General features: G+C 50.7%; 1 protein-coding gene across 1 annotated transcript in view; it reads right to left on the bottom strand.

Annotated features, from left to right (window-relative positions):
- Nucleotides 1–575: 575 nt before the first annotated feature.
- Nucleotides 576–17656, bottom strand: part of VAV1 (vav guanine nucleotide exchange factor 1) — a 49058-nt gene continuing 31977 nt past the window's right edge. Inside the window, exons 16-27 of the mRNA XM_081283115.1 lie at nucleotides 17187–17288; nucleotides 16910–17007; nucleotides 16805–16827; nucleotides 16586–16631; nucleotides 14882–15018; nucleotides 14501–14566; nucleotides 11529–11560; nucleotides 8759–8875; nucleotides 7040–7127; nucleotides 5180–5294; nucleotides 3018–3169; nucleotides 576–882 (exon numbers count right to left, since the gene is read on the bottom strand). Coding sequence (XP_081139241.1) covers nucleotides 829–882; nucleotides 3018–3169; nucleotides 5180–5294; nucleotides 7040–7127; nucleotides 8759–8875; nucleotides 11529–11560; nucleotides 14501–14566; nucleotides 14882–15018; nucleotides 16586–16631; nucleotides 16805–16827; nucleotides 16910–17007; nucleotides 17187–17288 — 1030 coding nt within the window. The 3' untranslated portion in view covers nucleotides 576–828. The remainder of the gene's footprint in view (nucleotides 883–3017; nucleotides 3170–5179; nucleotides 5295–7039; nucleotides 7128–8758; nucleotides 8876–11528; nucleotides 11561–14500; nucleotides 14567–14881; nucleotides 15019–16585; nucleotides 16632–16804; nucleotides 16828–16909; nucleotides 17008–17186; nucleotides 17289–17656) is intronic.

The raw sequence follows: 17656 nt of genomic DNA, 5'->3' as shown, positions 1-17656 counted from the left end.
CTCCTTGCTGGGATCATCTGCCAGATAAAACTGTGTGCCCTCAAATCCTTATCTTGGGGTCTGCCTCTGGAAGGGGGCACCCTAAGGCAGTAACCATGTAACTATCATCCAAACCAGGACACCTTGGAAAATCAAAAGCATCGTGATTCATAACTGCACCAGGATCCCGGCCCCCAGGAAAACCAGGCTGTACCACCGTCCCAACCCCACATGAAAGGAAAACGACCAGGTGTCTTGCGTGGGCCGAGAGAGCTGTGGAAGATGTCCGGCAGGTGACAGGGGACAGAAGAAAGCCAGCAGTGTCCCCAGCATCCCAGGGCCAAACCCTGGGAATGTAAACATGATCTGATGGAGAACTGACATTTCTCCTGCTCAGCAAAGTTAGAAGGTGGGGGAGGGAGAACATAGTCCTTAAGTCCTTTTGTAGAAAGGAATGGTACATCCTGTGATCCCGACTCAAGGTAACAGGAATCGTCTCCTCCTTCAAGTCTGTTGTGAACAGCAGCCATCCCTGAGAGGGAGGGCACGCGCTCCCTCCCATCTCCCCGTCCAGCCCCCCCGGCACACACCAGCTCTGCATTTATCATTTTATTAAAAGCAGTTGCCTCGAGCCCCGCCTTTCAGGGGGGACCCAAGAGGCAATCGGCGAGTTATAAATTAACCATAGCAGGGCACCATCCCGGGAGTCCTGCCAACTGGATGCTGGCCCTGGACAGTCCATCTAGACTCTCCGCCCACTGGGACCTGTCACAGCCCGTGGTCCTGCTTCCGGCTCATCCTGGGCTCAGAGCCTGGAGTGTCTCCCCTCTCTCTGCCAGTGCACCGGGCTCAGCAGTATTCAGAGTAATCTTCCTCTACATAGTTGGAAGGGAACCAGCCGACCTGGAAAGAGACAAGGAATCCGTCAGAGCAGCCTCTGCATTTTCCTCCTGCCCTTCAACACACTAGGCAGGCTCCCTCCTGCCTCAGGACCATGGCACCTGCTCTTACTTCTACCCCAGAAAATACATCATCCAAATATACACAGGGGTGACCCCCCCTTACCTTCTAGAAGTCCCTGCTCATGCCACTCTATCAGTAAAGCCTTCTTCCTGGTCGCCCTATTCAAATGTGAAATCTCTACAGCCCCCCAATTCTCTCTTCCCCTGCTTTCCAGTCGCCCACTCACTTATCACCTTCCAACTGATTACATATTTTACTTATTTATGGGCTTGCTCTTGACCCCACTCTCCCAGTACACAAGCTCTACCAGGGCAGGGGATTGTGTCTGAATCCCAAGAATCTGTAATGGCTCCTGGCACACAATTCATATTTGTTAAATATTTGTTGGATGGATGGACAGTGGAAGCATGGGGTGGGTGGATAAATGCTTGGGTAGAGATGGATGAATGGATGTGTGCAGATGTGTGGATGTGTGGAGATGGATGGATGGGTGCTAAATGGGTGGGTAAATGGATGGATGAATGGATGGGTGGATTGGTGGATGGATGGATGGATGGATGGATGATGTTAAATGGGTGGGTAAATGGATGGGTGGATGGATGGATGGATGGATGGATGGGAGGATGGGTGGATGGGTGGATGGGTGGATGGGTGGGTGGGTGGATGGGTGGATGGGTGGATGGATGAATGGATGGGTAGATGGGTGGATGGATGGATGGATGGATGGATGGATAGATGGGTAGATGGATGGGTGGATGGGTGGGTGGGTGGATGGATGGGTGGATGGGTGGATGGATGGGTGGGTGGATGGGTGGATGGGTGGATGGATGAATGGGTGGGTAGATGGGTAGATGGATGATGGATGGATGGGTGGGTGGGTGGATGGATAGATGGGTAGATGGATGGGTGGATGGATGGATGGGTGGATGGATGGGTAGATGGGTGGATGGATGGATGGATGGGTGGATGGATGGATGGGTGGATGGATGAATGGATGGACAGAGGCATAAATAGAAATGGATGGATGCATGAAAAGATGGAGATTCACAGGTGAATCCTGTACGTCCTAGACCTTCCTAAACACTCTGACAGGCTCTTCCAAATCCCATTTCCTCCACTGCTCCCTGTTCATTCTCCGACGTTCTTAACCAATCTGTTCTATTGAGCAATTATCCAATCAGCTCTTTTCCTCAAGTGTGTTTCCCGGGCGGCGAATAAGTTTCCTATCCCTGTCCTCATCCAGCAAACACTTTTGAGGAACTATTCAAACAAGGAAGAACGCTGGGGCCTGGGGATCCATCAGTGAATGAAACCCGAAGGTTCTGTGCTTATGTGGAACAAAGACTAGAACTTGGCAGAAGCAGGCTGGATTGAAGAGCCTTGAGGTCCATCCTACTCCTGATGGTCTGAATTCAAGCAAGCAAGAGAGCCCAGGGACCACTGTGCCTCTTCATGCCTCCTGTATTGAACACTAGCGTGTGCTAGCTAAGCACTGCTCCAGGCACCTGTGATACTGCACTGAACAGGACAGACGCAATCCTTCCCTTTGCGTCTCCCGCATGCGACTCACTCTCTCACCCCAGGGCCTTTGTATGTGCCGTTCCTTTGCCTGCGACACTTTGTGCAACCTCACTGGTGACCTTTTCACTTAGCTGCCTTCATTTATTCCTCACCAGTCAGCCTCTGAGAGGCCACCTGATCTGCAGGACAGGGTTCTCTCTGGATTTGTGTCCCAACCTGTGTGGCCTCATCTCAAACCCAAACACTCAGTGGTCATTGCTGGTCACAGGCCCATAAATTTAGGTTGTAACCTCCCTCTAGACTGTGGGTTTCATGGGGACAGTGGTTTTACCAGGCTTGTTTTTTGTCTCCTTAGCACCCAGAAGAATGCCAGGCACATAGTAGGTGCTCAGTAAATAAATGTAGCTTGCATAAATGAATTGAATCTGTGTCCCTTCCAGCCAGGAAAGACCTCCATGTGATCCTCAGCCCACGTCCTCCTCTCCTCAGCTCCAATACCATGCCCTGGGGCCAGGTCACCCCCCACCAGTTACCCACACCCACATATCCCTCACCCGGCCGTAGATCTCCCCTCTCCACCAGCCTTGCTGCCCCCTTTTGTTGAGGATCTTGATGATGTCGCCCTCCTTAAGGGACAGCTCCGATCGGTCCCGGGCACAGAAGTCATAGCGGGCTTTGGCTGTGCCAAAGTACTTGGCGCTCCCTGCTGTGGGTAGAGAACAGAGGTGGGTGAGGGCTGGGCAGAGGTACCCACCACCGCGGGGGCAGAGGAGCAAGGAGATGCTCTCAGGAGGCAAACTCCACACTCCTCTGTGCAGGGTGCGGGATGTCCTCTACTCTGCAGGACTCCAGCACCCCAGCACCACGCCCTGGCCCCAGCACAGCCAGGTTAGCAAGGAAAACCGTTGACTGAGAATTTACGATGAGTTTTATAGACCGTCAGCCCTCTGTGTCTGCAGGTCCCACATCTGTGGACCAAACACACACTGAAAATACTCAAGAAGAAAGAATGGCAGACGTCCCTCTTGCCATTGTCCCCCAACCGGTGTGGCGTAGTGAGCATTTACGTAGGATGTACCTCGTATTAGGAACTCTAAGTCATCTAGAGATGACCCGAGGTGTGCAGAAACGTGTAGGTTTTATACAAATAATATGCCCCTTGATATGAGGGGCTCGAGCATCCGTGGATTCCAATATCCACGGGAGGCCCTAGAACAATCCCCTGTGGGGACCAAGGGTGACTGTACTGTAGGAAAATGGACCAGGAAAAATGATAAAAATTTTATTCTAGAGTCAGGCACAGTGCACACACCTGTAATCCCAGCGGCTCGGGAAGCTGAGGCAGGGGGATCACACATTTGAGGCCAGCCTCAGCTACTTAGTGAGACCCTATGCAATTTAGCAAGAAATAAAAATATCTATCTATCTATAATCTAGGAGATTATAGACACTAATTCTTCCTTGATATTTATTTTTTTTAAGATAGCCTTAAAAGGTGCAGGTGAAGTCCCCTACTTCTGGCTCTATCTATCTCAAAATTAAAAGGGCTGGGGATGTGGCTTAGTGGTAAGCACCCCTGAGTTCAATCTCTAGTACAAAAAAAAAAATCATTCTAGGCTATTAATTTGAATTAGCTTAAGGTTGCTCATGGTAAACTTTTCACATTATAAAAGTGAAACTTAAAATATACAATTAATCTGTAATATTCTTTTTTTTTTTTTTCAGTGCTGGGGATTGAACCTGGGGCTTTGAGCTCTACTACTGAGCTACATCCCTGGCCCAATTTGTAGAATTCCAAAGATTGAAAATAGATATTTATACACATACACAGACCAAGACCAATATGTAACATGGTATATTTGTGGATGTAAATATAGACAAAGGTACAGATACATAGGTATTACTAGGACAAATAACATGCTGACAGAAACGTTTATTTAATTGGGTGATGAACATAGATGCAATTTTTGTCTTGAAGTACTGGTGTTATGTTGATATTGCTTTTTCAAGACTACAAGATTTTAACAATAATGGATTTATAAATCCATCCTTTAAAACTGTTTGGACATGTAAGAATTCAGAGACTATTCTACCCACGTATATTTTTCTGAAAAAAATATATATATACTGCAGGATGCACTCCAGCAAGATGAAATGTGAATCTGAATTAAAATTTCAAAAATAAAGAAAAACATGGAAAACAAACACAGATGGGATCTACATCACTCTTGGTGCTGTGTCTGTGAAGTTAAATGCAGTTACTAAGAATAGACTCCTAAAGTATAGATCCTACTTATCTTAACATGAAACAAACTGTATCCAACAATTCCTCCTAATTTCAACAAATCTGGTAGGTGAGATGCAAAGGAAGAGGAAGTTAAGCGGCGCCATCAGTCTTGTCTTATGGGGGAGGAGATTATAGACACTAATTCTTCCTTGATATTGAGTGTTTTAAAGATGGCCTTGAAAGGTGCAGGTGAATCCCCTTCTGGCTCCTACTATCCTTGTCTTCCCAGACAAAAGTAACCCCACTTCACCTTCCATTCCAGCAAAGGAACATGCAAATCACTCAGAGTGGACAGGCAGGCAGGAAGGAGTTCTGCTGTCCCACAGGTCTGCCCCCTGAGTGCCCTGGGAAGGGAGGTGCGTGCGTTCCTACTCTTGCCCTCCACCATGGGAAGGGCTGGAGCTTCAGGGCCCCACCCGAGGCGCCTACCTGCTGGCTTGCTGATGGCTCTCCTCTCGGGCTCCTTGTAGGGGAACTGCAAGGTGGTGTCCAGGGACTTGAAGCAATCCTTCAGGGAGTTCTGCTGGTAAAATTCCACCAGCTCCTGCAACGGGAAGGGCGTGAAGATGCTGCCACAGCTGGCCAGCCCCCAGGAGGCTGGTCTGGGGTCCCCTCCTGGACTCCCTGGTAGGCAACTCCTTGGATTCGCCCCATGGTGCGAAGCTCGGCTGGGCAGCCAGGGCCACGGTATGGGGAAGAGACCACCTGGCCTAAGACTAGTTCTCCTTACGGCCAATGGCTCCACTTCCTGGTAAAGACACCGAATCTCCAGCTCACCAGATTCAGGCTCTCCTGTGGTGCCCTTATCCTTACAATTAACGGTAACACTAACCGCTGTGGTGTGGCTCCCATGTGCCAGCCAGGGTGCACACCACGCCTCAGCAGGTCCTCCTGAGAACCCTGGTGGTGGACGGCTCGTGACCCTTCCATGTTGTACATGGAGAACTCAGTCACAGAGACTGAGCAGGCAAGTTCTCTTGCCTTCCGCCTGGGAGAGAAGGCCCTTGGGGGGGGGGGGGGGCGGAGGCAGGAGAGGGTGGGAGCCCAGAGCCAGCCTCTGAGATAAGACCTCAAATCTGAGTTCAAGTCCCAGCGGTGCCGCTCTTGCACCTCTGCCAGAATGTGCGGGCTGAATCTGATCACCAGGAAACACTCAGGTCAGGACTGAAGGACGCTCTGCAGGAAATGCTGCCCGTGCTCTGGAGTTCTGGGTTCAAAAAATGCCAACTCCACGAAAGAGTAAGCAAACCAACAAACAAAAGTCCAAGGAACGATTGCAAACTAAAGATTAAAGAGAGCAGAACTAAATGCCACGGGTGGTGCCCGATCAGATCCGGGGGCAGCTTGAAAACACAGCCAGGGCGGTGGGAACTGGGAATGTGGGCGAATATGAGAGCGCGATTCCTCATGCACGTCCCACTTCTGAGGGGTGATAGGGTGCGCGGAGAGATGTGGTGACACCTCGGCTCTGGGGGCTCTCATGCCAGCGTCACCCTGGGTGAAGGAGCCTGTTGCAACCCGCACTCAAATAGTGCAAAGTAAGTGTGAGGCAAAATGGAATCCTGAGTGAATGCACGTGAAAGGGTCACAGATGTTCATTACACGACTCCAACGTCTTTCCTGAAATCTTTGAGAAATAAAAAAAAAAATCGAGGGGAAGTCTCCCAAAAGTTTAGGGGAGAAAAAAAAATGTGTGGAATGAATTAACCTCTGGGAGTCAAGGATTCCTCTGAGAATCAGGTAAAATCCAAGACATCCCCTTTAAAAAAAAAAAAAGTCCCCTGGATTTTCCTTCAGGGGACCAGGCTCCTCAGGGACCCACAGACCACGGGTCAGAACCACATGCCTCACATCATAGGTTCAAAATGCCTAAAAGAAGTTATCAAAATTACAGGGCACTGAACAGACGCAAAAAAACGCTCAAAGCATCTGAACCCTCAGCAAAATGGTCACTCAGCAGATGAGGCAGAGCTAACTTGGATGCCAGGCAGAGGTGGCCGCTGCTGGTTTGTGACACGAGATGAAGAGTAAGCTTCAGCTTCGCCCATCGGTGAAGCGGGAACTCCAGGGTGAGTTCCAGGACTCCCCGGAGTCCTACCTATGACACACTGGACCTTAGTAGATGCCCTCTACATGGCCATCATCATCATCATCATCACTGGCCACTAACAGGATAAGTTTGAGGCCTTGGCTTCCCTGGAAGGGCCCTGGTGGACATGGAAGACGGAGGGGCAGGGAGGGTGCTGACCACGTTCCGGGAGGCCGGGGCAGGGGTGGATTTGCCCTTACCACAAGGCCCCGGAAAGCCTTCTTCTCCGTGATCCGGTACAGTCCTTCTGACGTCATGATTTTGATGTGCTTGACCTCGACATTATACCTGGAACCACGGAGAGAGAGGACCAGACGAGAGGCCCTGAATCTGGAGCCAGGCCTGTCCCCCGCCGAGCCTCAGCCCCAGGGTGTCCCCCCAACCTCGGAATAGACCTCGGAATAGTCTGGCTCCTTCAGGGAAGGGTGAACCTTGTCCCCCCAAACCAGAGCTGCCCCCAAGGAATCCCACCCCTGGGGATGGCTCCAAGCCTTCAACTCCTCCTCATATTCAAGAGGAACCATCTTCCCTGACTCAGAACCATTGAGAGACCTCAGAAAGAAAGCAGTGTTCCCGAACGTATGGGAAGAAACCCCACTTCCACCAGTATGGGGACCAGAAAATACAAAGGATATGGGAGAAGAGAACCGTTTCTGCCAGTAAGGCAGACCACAGAAGAGAAGAACAGGGAGGAGACTCCGGCTTCCGCCGATATGGCGGCCTACCACAAAAGCCCTAGAAATTCCTAGGGGGTGGGGACGCTGGGCTCTCACAAAGGTAAGGGAAACCCCCAGAGACCAAAATAAAGATGAAACTAAAATCCCAGCCAGGAGAATGAGAGCTACCCTAGCAGGTTTGCTGATCTTGGTAACCAAGAGCTTGTCTTGGCGACTGGGCGGAAATGGAAAATGAGCTACTGGGCCCATGTGAGGTGGAGAGCTGCTACCGTGGCCTGCTTACACTCCACAACTGGACTGTCCAAGGAGAGAAACTCCTCACATCAACAGAGAGCAGGTGGAGAGAAGGCTTAGCCATCTCAGGCCCAAAGTGGAAAAGAATTCTCGTGTGCATCTGGGGCTTGAATCTAAACCACCTGTGAGGGCTGGGAGGCCACCCAGGTGGTTTGACCCACGCGTCAACCTAAGAAAAGAAATCTACCTGTTGTCGGTCCCAACAAAAGCAAATACAAAATCTCCGGAGACCCAGACAGAGTTAAGAGTCCCATGGATCAGATCATAACACACTGGTGGAAATGTAGATCAGCACAGTCATCATGGAGAATGGTAAGAAGGTGGCTTAAAAGAGTAAAAACAGAACGACCCCATGACCCAGCTGTCCCACTACTGGCTCTCTATCCTAAGGAAATGAAACCAGCCCATCGGAGACACCGGCACCCAGCTTTACGGCAGCACTGTTCACATCAGCCAAGGACTGGAGTGGACACGCACACATGGACTGGATTCGACCACTCCCAAGAACAGATAAATGTGGATAAACTGGAGGACCTCACGGTAAGTGAAATGAGCCAGACAGAAAGGCAGATGCCACATGTTCTTATCCATATGTGGAAACAGAAAATGATGGTCTCAAAGAAGAGAATAGAACGGTGATGACTGGAGGCCGGGCAGGGGCCGGAGGAGCTGGATGCGGTTCCCCGCGGGGCCGGGCGGAGGGAGTAAGTGCTGATGCTCCACCGCACCGTAGGGCGGACACCGTTGACAACCCATAGCCTCTCGAGCCTCCACGGGAATCACTTCTCTTTCTTGTGAGTCGCCCATCAATTAGAAGGAAGGAGAAAGAGAGAAGTACCCAGGATCCCGCAGGAGCTCAGTCAAGGTGGCCGTCCTTACTGGACACTTTTATAAAGACCAGGTGTTCTTCCCAGGTCACAGGGACATGGGCAGGGAGAGAGGAATTACTTAATGCTGATGGCAAATTCCGCTGTGTCTTTCACCCTCTGCCGCACCAAGAAGGTCCCGTCGGAGCGGTTGGTGAGGATGTTCTCTGCGCCCGCGCGCTCCATGGGGCCAGCGTACCTGCGGAGACACACCAGGGACAGGGGCCACGGGGCGGCCACCTGTTAGCTCTTGAGGCTGCTTCCCCCACCCACCATGCTGTGTTGAGAGGGCTGGTGAGTCCAGCAGGCCTCAAAACCCACACCAAGCCCCACGGGGGTCATGCTGAAGCCCTGGGGTGGGCACTGGCCATCAGGCTGTGCAAATCACCCAAGGTTTGACACACGGGTTACAGGGGACAGCTCAGCCTTTGGGGTCTGGCTGGTCTCTGGAATTTGGCCATTACTGGTATTTTGCTGAGTGCCCACTGGATGTCCATCTCTGTGGTGACCAGGATGGAAGTAGGGTAGAGAGACTGAGGCACCCACCTTGGGTGCGAAAAATCCCAGTCACAGATACATAGTAATAAAATAGTATTTTAATGCAACATTTTAAAAATCAAAAAAAAAAAAAAGAAAGAAAAATCAGCCATAAAAAGTAATGAAGTGCAGACAGGTGCTCTGTAGCAGGTGCACCGGAGACGTCCCGCTCAGTATCACGCGTGGGACTCCACGGACAGGAAATGTCCAGAGCAGGGAAGCCTCAGGAAAGGAAGTGGCTCCTGGGTGCCGGGGAGCTGGAGAATGGGAGTGACCGTCAGCAGGCACACGTCCTTCTCGGGGCCAGAAAATGCTTTGCAACCAGACAGAAGTGGTGGAAGCGCACCACTGTGTGTGGGAAACACTGAAAAGACGTGCACATGTGGACCTGTTCATGACATCAATGTGAACACGTAATATGGTAATATGCTAGTTATGTGCAACACGCAACCAGGTATAACATACACCACGAACTTAAATATACACGCAATATAAAATAACAGTATTTAAATGTAAATGTGCACTATAAATAATAAGTGTTCATTACTTTAGACAAAATATAAATATACTATCAAATAAATTTGATGTGTATTAAAATACATGGTCTGCAATATGCTACAGATGTAAATGTGCAATATAAATAATAAATATTAATTGTTTATAATATAACAATGTAAATGTGGAATACAAATGTAAATAAATATTGTAATAGATGATAAATATATCATAAAATTAAATGAATGTAAAACCACCACATATGTAAAAATATTAATTATATAATATGTAATTATATATAATATATGATGATTTAAACATTATAAAGGTAATATAAGATGTATAATGATATGAGATAAAGGTAAATATGCAATATAAATAATACATGTCAATTACATAAAATATGTAATTATATGTAATATATGACAATGTAAGTAGGTAATATTTAAATAGCTAATTTTATGAATTTAGCTAATTTTCTGAATTTCATCTTGGTTATTTTTTTTAAATGAGTGCAAAAAAGTCCATGATGACTAAAACAGATTGTAGGGGACAGCTGTTGCTTGGAGTTCTGTCCTAGTGATCTTGAATCCTGTGTTTTCAATTTTCATATTTTGCTCATTGCAAATTTTCTGCCTTGTTTTTGATTTTCTAAAATGTTGCATTAGCATATTAGGTATCTTCATCTCATAAACTTTGGGTTCCACCCTTGACTTTTGCAGCCCAGGTCAGCCTGGGTCATCGACTGGCCCTAGTCCCCACCGGCCAGCGCAACTCCAGACCCGGTTGGAATCCAGACTCGGGTGCTTGCTGTAAGCACTGGGGGAAGGGCTGTGCCATGCTAGACCTGAACTTCCTTTTTGGAAAAGAGGGGCATTCCACAGAGGGATGTTTATGACAAGTGGCAGTAATAATGCACAAGACTGCTGCACGTCAGAGACTCAGGAGAGGGAGAGGGCTGGGACCCCCAGAGCCAACATCCTGCAGCCTTGGGTTCGAACCCACCCCCCTCGCTTCTTCCACATGCAACACGGGATAAATCACTTCCCACCTGAGCTCCCTCTGCAACAAAGGATTTCTCCTCCGCCAACAGGGGAGTGAGAATTGCCTGTATTTCAAGGGGTTATTGTGGGAATTAAGTGAGCTCATTAAAGTGCTGACACAGGGTCATAAAAATAACCCCACACTGCGGCAAGCCTGCCTGGGAATGATGGTAAAACGCCCATCCCTTCACGTGCTGCCCACAAAGTTAGGCAGAAGTCCCAGACCACGGCGTCCAAGGCCTCCCCCAATCAGAGGTGTTCAAATGCTGGGGGAGGATGTTCGCCTCGGAGGGCAACAACCCAGCTAACGCTTGGAGAAGCGCCTGGACAGGAGTAGAAGGAGTTTAACACGGTGGAGCAGATCCCGTTACGAAGCTGCTTCCCAAAGAGGGAAACTGAGGCTCAGGTCAGCTTTACAGCTGGGCACGGGATTTGAACCCAGGATAGCAGGATCCAGGAGCCACACCTGCTCAACATCCAATAGGTGGGCAAAATAAAAATGAAATCAATGGAAAGGAAACTGCCATTGCCATCATCGTCATCTCATCGTCTTCGTCCTCGCTCTCACTGTGACTGTTTTCCTTCCATAAACTCCAGGTCGGGAGCTTGCCCTGTCTGCCCCCGCCCCAGCAGCCCTCAGCCCAGGGCTGGACTCTCAGGTCAGCAATCAGGGTTCACCAGATAAGGAGCTGATTGGCCTGGGGGCCCCTCCCATGCCCAGCCTGGGGCCCTGCCCCCGAAACCCCTAGTTGAAAGTAAGGATGGGGTCCTACTTACCAGAGATGGACAGACAGGTCCTGAGGAGGGCCCTAGAACAGAGACAGACACCAACTCAGGGCCAAGGCCGCCGGGCACCTGCTGCCAACCTTGGTCCACTCCCTCACTCACGCCACCAGCACGCGTTCCGACAATCATGTGCCAGCCACGGTGCCATTCACCGGGATCAGGCCTGCAGCGGAGCAAGGGGTGCTGCCCCGGCACAGGCAGGGGAGGGGTCCTCCTCCCACCTGTTTTATCAGGGCCCTCAAACCAAGCACAGTGGAAATACTGAGCACCCGGCTCTTTACAGAAAGCCCGTGCCAGCCCTCGATCTAGATAAGTGTGAAAGTGCACACCTCACACCCACCACCAGAAAAAAGAAAAACCGTAAAACAGCAAATGCTGGTGAGGACGTGGCAACTGTACCCAGCGCACTGTTGGCAGCAATATTAACTGGAGCAGCCTCCGTGGAAAACCGTTGGGTGGCTCCTCAAAAAATCAAAAGCCATAATTGCAAGGTCTCCAAGAGATATCTGCACACCCAGAGTCACAACAGCATTGCCCACAATGGCCGAAGGATGGCACAACCAGGTGTCCAGGGTGGAAGATGCAATCGTCCACACCCTGGGCTGTTACTCAGCCGTCAAAAGGGAGGAAGTTCTGACACCCACAACATGGGTGACCTGTGTTCACTGGGACAGGCAGACCCCAAGGAACAGCTACTGCAGGGTCCACTCCCAGGAGGTCCCAAAAGTCATCAGATCCAGAGAGACAGAAAATAGAAGGGCGGGTGCCGGGGGCAGGGAGGGGACGGGTTAGTGTTGACTGGGACGAGAAAGTTCTGGAGCTTTGTGACATGTGACATGCTCAGTGCCACTGGATCATTGGCAGTGGTAACTGAAAGATGATTGAGTTGGTAAATGTGCTGTGATGTGTGTTTTACCACATTTAAAAATAATAAAAAAGGAGGACCCACCACCTCTGTTGAGTTTTAAATGCTTTTTATCACCCCTAAAGAAACCCCAGGCCTGTCACCTCCTCCGCAGTCAGCCCCCTGGGGCTCCAGGTGACTGCCAAGTCACTTTGTGTGTCTGCACCCTTACCTGTTCCAGAAAGCTGGAACCTAATAACCACAAGTGAACTAAACTTCACTGGACTCTTCATTGGGAAACAGTCAACTTTATGTTGTGCAAAGTTCACTTCAAATGTTGAATAAGGAAGATGAGATGTTCCAGTCCAGTGACAAGGAGAGGTAGGTTAAGGTGGGGGGTCGGGTGGCAGAACAGCGAGTACTGAGCCTCTGGGGGAACTGCAGTGAAGCAGGAATGCACATGCAGACCTACTGGTATTTGCAATAAGAAACCTCGTGTAGTGAGGTGGGTAGCAGCGGAGGCTGGGGACCTGGGTGGAATGGACAGTGGTAATTTGCTGTATCTATTTTCAGAGCCTTCGGTGTAACAGGAGAGGAGGCCACAGGCAGTCTCATTTGGAGGCAGAAATTGGAGAGGTGCCCAGATTTGGTTTCTGAATACCAGGCCCCATGACAAAGCACCTTGGAGAAATGGTTAACTCCAAGACTGGGACCGGGAAACTTCCAGATGGACCTGGTACTGTGTCAGAAAATAAGGACATGCTCAAAAAGTGATGGGGACATGTCAAAAGGACAGAGGGACCAGCCTGACAGGGCTCCTGCTGGGAAAATTTAAAAGTAAGAATCCACAGCTATTCCTCATAGATGATTGATGGATGGAGTGATTTGCTGATTGACAGGTAATGGATAGTAGGTAGATAGAAGATTGACTAGATGATTGACAGGTAGGTAATAGATAATAGGAGACAGATAAATGGTGGATGGATGGATAACTAATGGAAAGATAGAGATGAATGATGGATAGATAGGTGATTAATAGATCATAGATAAAGGACAAGTTGATGGATAGACGGGTAGATAACAGATAGATGGATGATAGGTATGAATGGGTAGATAATAAGTGGGTAATTGATGATGATGAGAGAGAATAGACCAGATGGATGACAGAGAGGTAGGCAGACAATAGATGAGACAGATAACAGACAGACAGACAGACAGGCAGGCAGGGAGGTAACAGAAGGATAGTCAGGTAAATGGGGTAGAGACAAGCTTCCTTACAGCAGACGACCCACCGATAAATTTGGAAAAGATTGATGAAGTTGGAAGCTCACAGTGTAATTTGACAGTGGAGAGATCACAGGACCCCAATCTCTCTATGACATTTTTAGGGAAACTGACAAAATCTAAACAGGCAATGAACTAAATCAGATTATAATGTACATCCTTCATTCTTTTTAAAATCACACTATGGTTCCATACAAGAAGGTTCCTGCTCTTACCAAGTATTAGGTAAATGGAAAATAAATCCACAAACTTACTTTTAACTGTTTCAGGAAAAACAAATAATACATGTGTTGATTCGCACCCAGGAGCCCCTGAGGTCACCCAGGAGCCCCTGAGGTCACACGTGAGCAAGTGTTGGGGGGGGGGGTAAGGCTGGACGGGGGTCCCGCTGCAGACTGCTATTTGGACTGGGAAGTGGAAAGTGGGGTCATTTCTGGGACTGAGGGAGGAAGGGGTGTCCGAGGTCTGGGGAGAACGGCAAAGGTGCACAGCAATTGTAAAGAGTGAGCAGGGAAGAGCCGCGAGGACGGGGGACAGGTCTGTCCATCAGGACTCGATTCAGCTCTCCAAGGGAAGCCAGGACTGGGCCACCTTCTGGACCCCTCCTCCTTCCCGCGCACCTTATGAAGGAGCCCCCCCCACATAAAGAATCTGGGAGGAGGGGCTTATCTCCCTCCAGGCTCCACTCTGAGGTCACCTGGTGGGCAGCAGAGCAGTGAGGAATGACCCACCCTGATGGTCCTCAGGGGCGTCCTCCCATGTCTGCCACCCCCAGGACCCTCTGTGGCCCCCCTGGGGTCCCCCGCCCTCATTCCATCCAGGCCGAGGCACTCACATGGACATAGGGCTTCACCCTGTTGCAGGGAAACCAGCCGACTTCGTTGGTAGCTGTATTCCTGCCCTAAAACCCAGAGACAGAAACATGGACAGAGCTCATTGCTCTGTGTGTGTGCATGTGTGTGTGTGTGTGTGTGTGTGTCCACCCCTCTGCCCAGGGGCCACTCTGCTTGCCCATCTACCTCTAGATGGCCCAGAAAGGCGCCAACCAGTATCAGCTTCCTGGCCGACTCAGAAGGAGTACCCCTGGAAACCCGTCCCCGTCCCCCTCCCAGGCACCATCTCCAGAGTCCTGGGAGACAGGACCCTACTCCCCGAGGTCACCTGCACCCATGGCCTCCCACAGGGTCCCCCGTCACCCCAGGGCCCAAGCCGGTACCTCCCACCAGTTCTGCTCAGCCTCGGCCTTGGTCAGCTCCACGATGTCACCGGGGCTGAGGCGGAGAAAAGGCCCGAAGGCTCCGGGAGGCGGGGGGAGCCCGTAGTACTCCTGAAACACCTCCATCTTAGGCAGGCCTGGGGACAGGAAGGTGGGGCACAGGTGAGTGGCATGCAGGAACTTCCAAAGCTGTCTCACCACCTACCAAAGTAGTTGAGAGTAAAAGGACCAGCAGCGCCCAGGGGTGGCAAGGATGTGAGAAACTGGAACATCTGTGAATTGGGATGAGCTTCACTTCAGAGAATGGTTGGGCAGGATGTCAACAGCTAGGCCAAAAGCTAACCCACGTCCACCTGGGGCCCAGCAGTTCCACTCTCACACACACCCAAGAGAAATGAAAGCATGTCCCTTGGAAGTCAGGAGCAAGAATGTTCAGAGCATTTATTTGCAATGGCCTCAAAGTGGCAACGAACCCCGTGTCTTTAATAAATAGGATGGATAAACAGATTGTGATATGGTCATACGATGGAATATTACACAGCAATGGAAAAGCATGAGCTACTGCTGCAAGTAACTACATCAATGAATCTCAGTGACTTTGTGTTGAACAGAAGAACCAGATGCAAAAAGAACATACATGAAACCACCCAGGGCTTCATTGGTAGGAAATCCAAAGGCAGGCAAAGCTACTCTACCACGAGGGGTAAACAGTGGCCCTCTCTGGGAGACATGGTGCTGACTAGCAATGCTGTCTGATAAAGTGTTCTGTGGTGATGAAATGTTCAAACTTGTGCACATCAGACAGGGTAGCCACCAGCCACAGGTGACAGTTGGCACCTGAAGTGCTAGTCTGAGTGAACAAAGGTTAACGCTATTTAAGGGCAATTCATTTTATTTTATATTGGACAGTCCCGTTTTGAAATGATGAAAATGTTCTAAACCTTGATCTGATTGCTGACTTCATGGTCATAAGTTTGCTGAGCCAAACACTCCAGACTGATTCCCTCTTCGCCCCTTACAGCATGTGTCTTCTGTCTTGGTGCAAAGCATATAGGTGCTGAGGTATGGCTCAGTGGTGAGCGCTTGCCTGGAACGCCAGAGCCCGGGTTCCATCCCCAGGACAGGAAGAAAAAGAAAAAGAAAAGAATTCCTCACCCTCTTGTAGGGGTAAAGGATCAGAGGTGGCCCAGCCAGCTGAGACTACGGTGTGGGGCGTGGCGGGGAAAATCAATAAGAAAAGAGCGTCAAAGAGAAAGAAGATTTTGTTGTTGTTGTACTGGGATTCAACCCAGGCGCTTTACCGCTGAGCCACATCCCCAGCCCTTTTTTGTATTTTATTTAGAGACAGGGTCTCGCTGTGTTGCTTAGAGCCTTGCTTAGGCAGGCCTTGAACTTGAGATCCTCCTGCCTCAGCCTCCTGAGCTGCAGGGATTACAGGGTGTGCCACCACACCTCGCTAGAAAGAGGATCTTAATCAACTCTGCCATGGTCCTTCACAGCAGCTGAGCAAAGCCAGTAAAGAAATCACATTGCTATTTCTGAATGGCCCTGGGTGTCAGTTCCTTGGGACTGGAACTCGGGGTCACAGTTATAAGCCAGGCATGACGTGAGCATTGCGTGATTATCAAGATCAGTACCTGGGTCCACACCCCTGGAGCAGAGACCAGCTTTCCTGCCCTCCCCCGGCGCCCCCTGCCCACTCACCGAGTTCACTCCTTTTTCTGTCCTGAGCCCTTCGATGCAGCTTATCCTGCAAGGAGAGAAGGAGAAGGCCAGCATGGCTCTTAGTGCCCAGCCGGGGCCCTCAGCCCATCGCTGTCTCCCCAGCAGAGGACAGTGCCCACGGCTGGGGTCTCCTGGGTGCTGCCCCCTGTGGTTTCCCAGTGCCAGAAGGAAGCAGGTGTGTGTGTGGGGGGGTCTCACCTTCCTCATAGTTCCGGCACAGTCTACGGGAGGAAAGGAAAGAGTTAGGGTGGGGAACCCCCACGGAGAAGTGAGCCCACCACCCCCTGCTCCTCCCACTGGTACCTGGCCCGTGTCGGCCACACGGAGGGACCCTCCCCAGACACTCCTTGTGAGCAGGTGCCCGGCACCGACTGCAACGGTAACCCTGGTAGAAGGTGCCTCTGGAATGCAGGGGGAGGCGGGGGAGAGTCGGCACTGTGGACGGGCACGCTGACCATGCTGCCCACAGCGCTCATCCTCGCCAGAGGCAGAGGGACAGGTCAAGGCAGGGCCCCCCAGGACGGGGGGCTCTAGAGGGGAAGGGCTGGCCAGCCTGAGCCCTGGGCCCCCCAGCGCCCACCTGAGCAGCATCTGGCAGGCTTTGCAGGAGGTGGTCTCCTCAAAGGAGAACATCTGGAAGTCATGCCCGTTGGCGGTGGCGTTCTCTGGGTAGATGTTGGAGCTGAAGGGAGAAGATAAGAGCAGAGAGGACGGACGCTTCATCCCTCTGCAGGCTGGACAGTGTCCCCGTGAAGATGGCCCACCGGGTTTGTCGGGTCATCCGCAGGTGGATCTCCACCTCTGCCTGTGCTGACCAATGGGGCTGGGAACGTGCGCAGAGACGGGGAGAAGAGCAGTAGTGGCCAGGGGCATGGGGTCGCCACTGGGGGTGGGAAAAGTTGAGAAGTGATGCCGCACAGCGCTGTGAATGCACTAAATGTCACAGAACTTACACTCTGAAATGGGGCAGTGGTTACGTGAATTATTATCTCTGTCGGAGGAAGAAGATGACGATGATGGAGGAGAAGAACGAAAGGAGGAGAAGAGGGA

The sequence above is a fragment of the Spermophilus citellus genome (genome assembly GCF_964194105.1).
Source record: "Spermophilus citellus genome assembly, chromosome: 3".
Classification (NCBI taxonomy): domain Eukaryota; kingdom Metazoa; phylum Chordata; class Mammalia; order Rodentia; family Sciuridae; genus Spermophilus; species Spermophilus citellus.
Note: the sequence above shows the minus strand (reverse complement) of the source record. Positions and strands in the feature narration are given on the sequence as shown.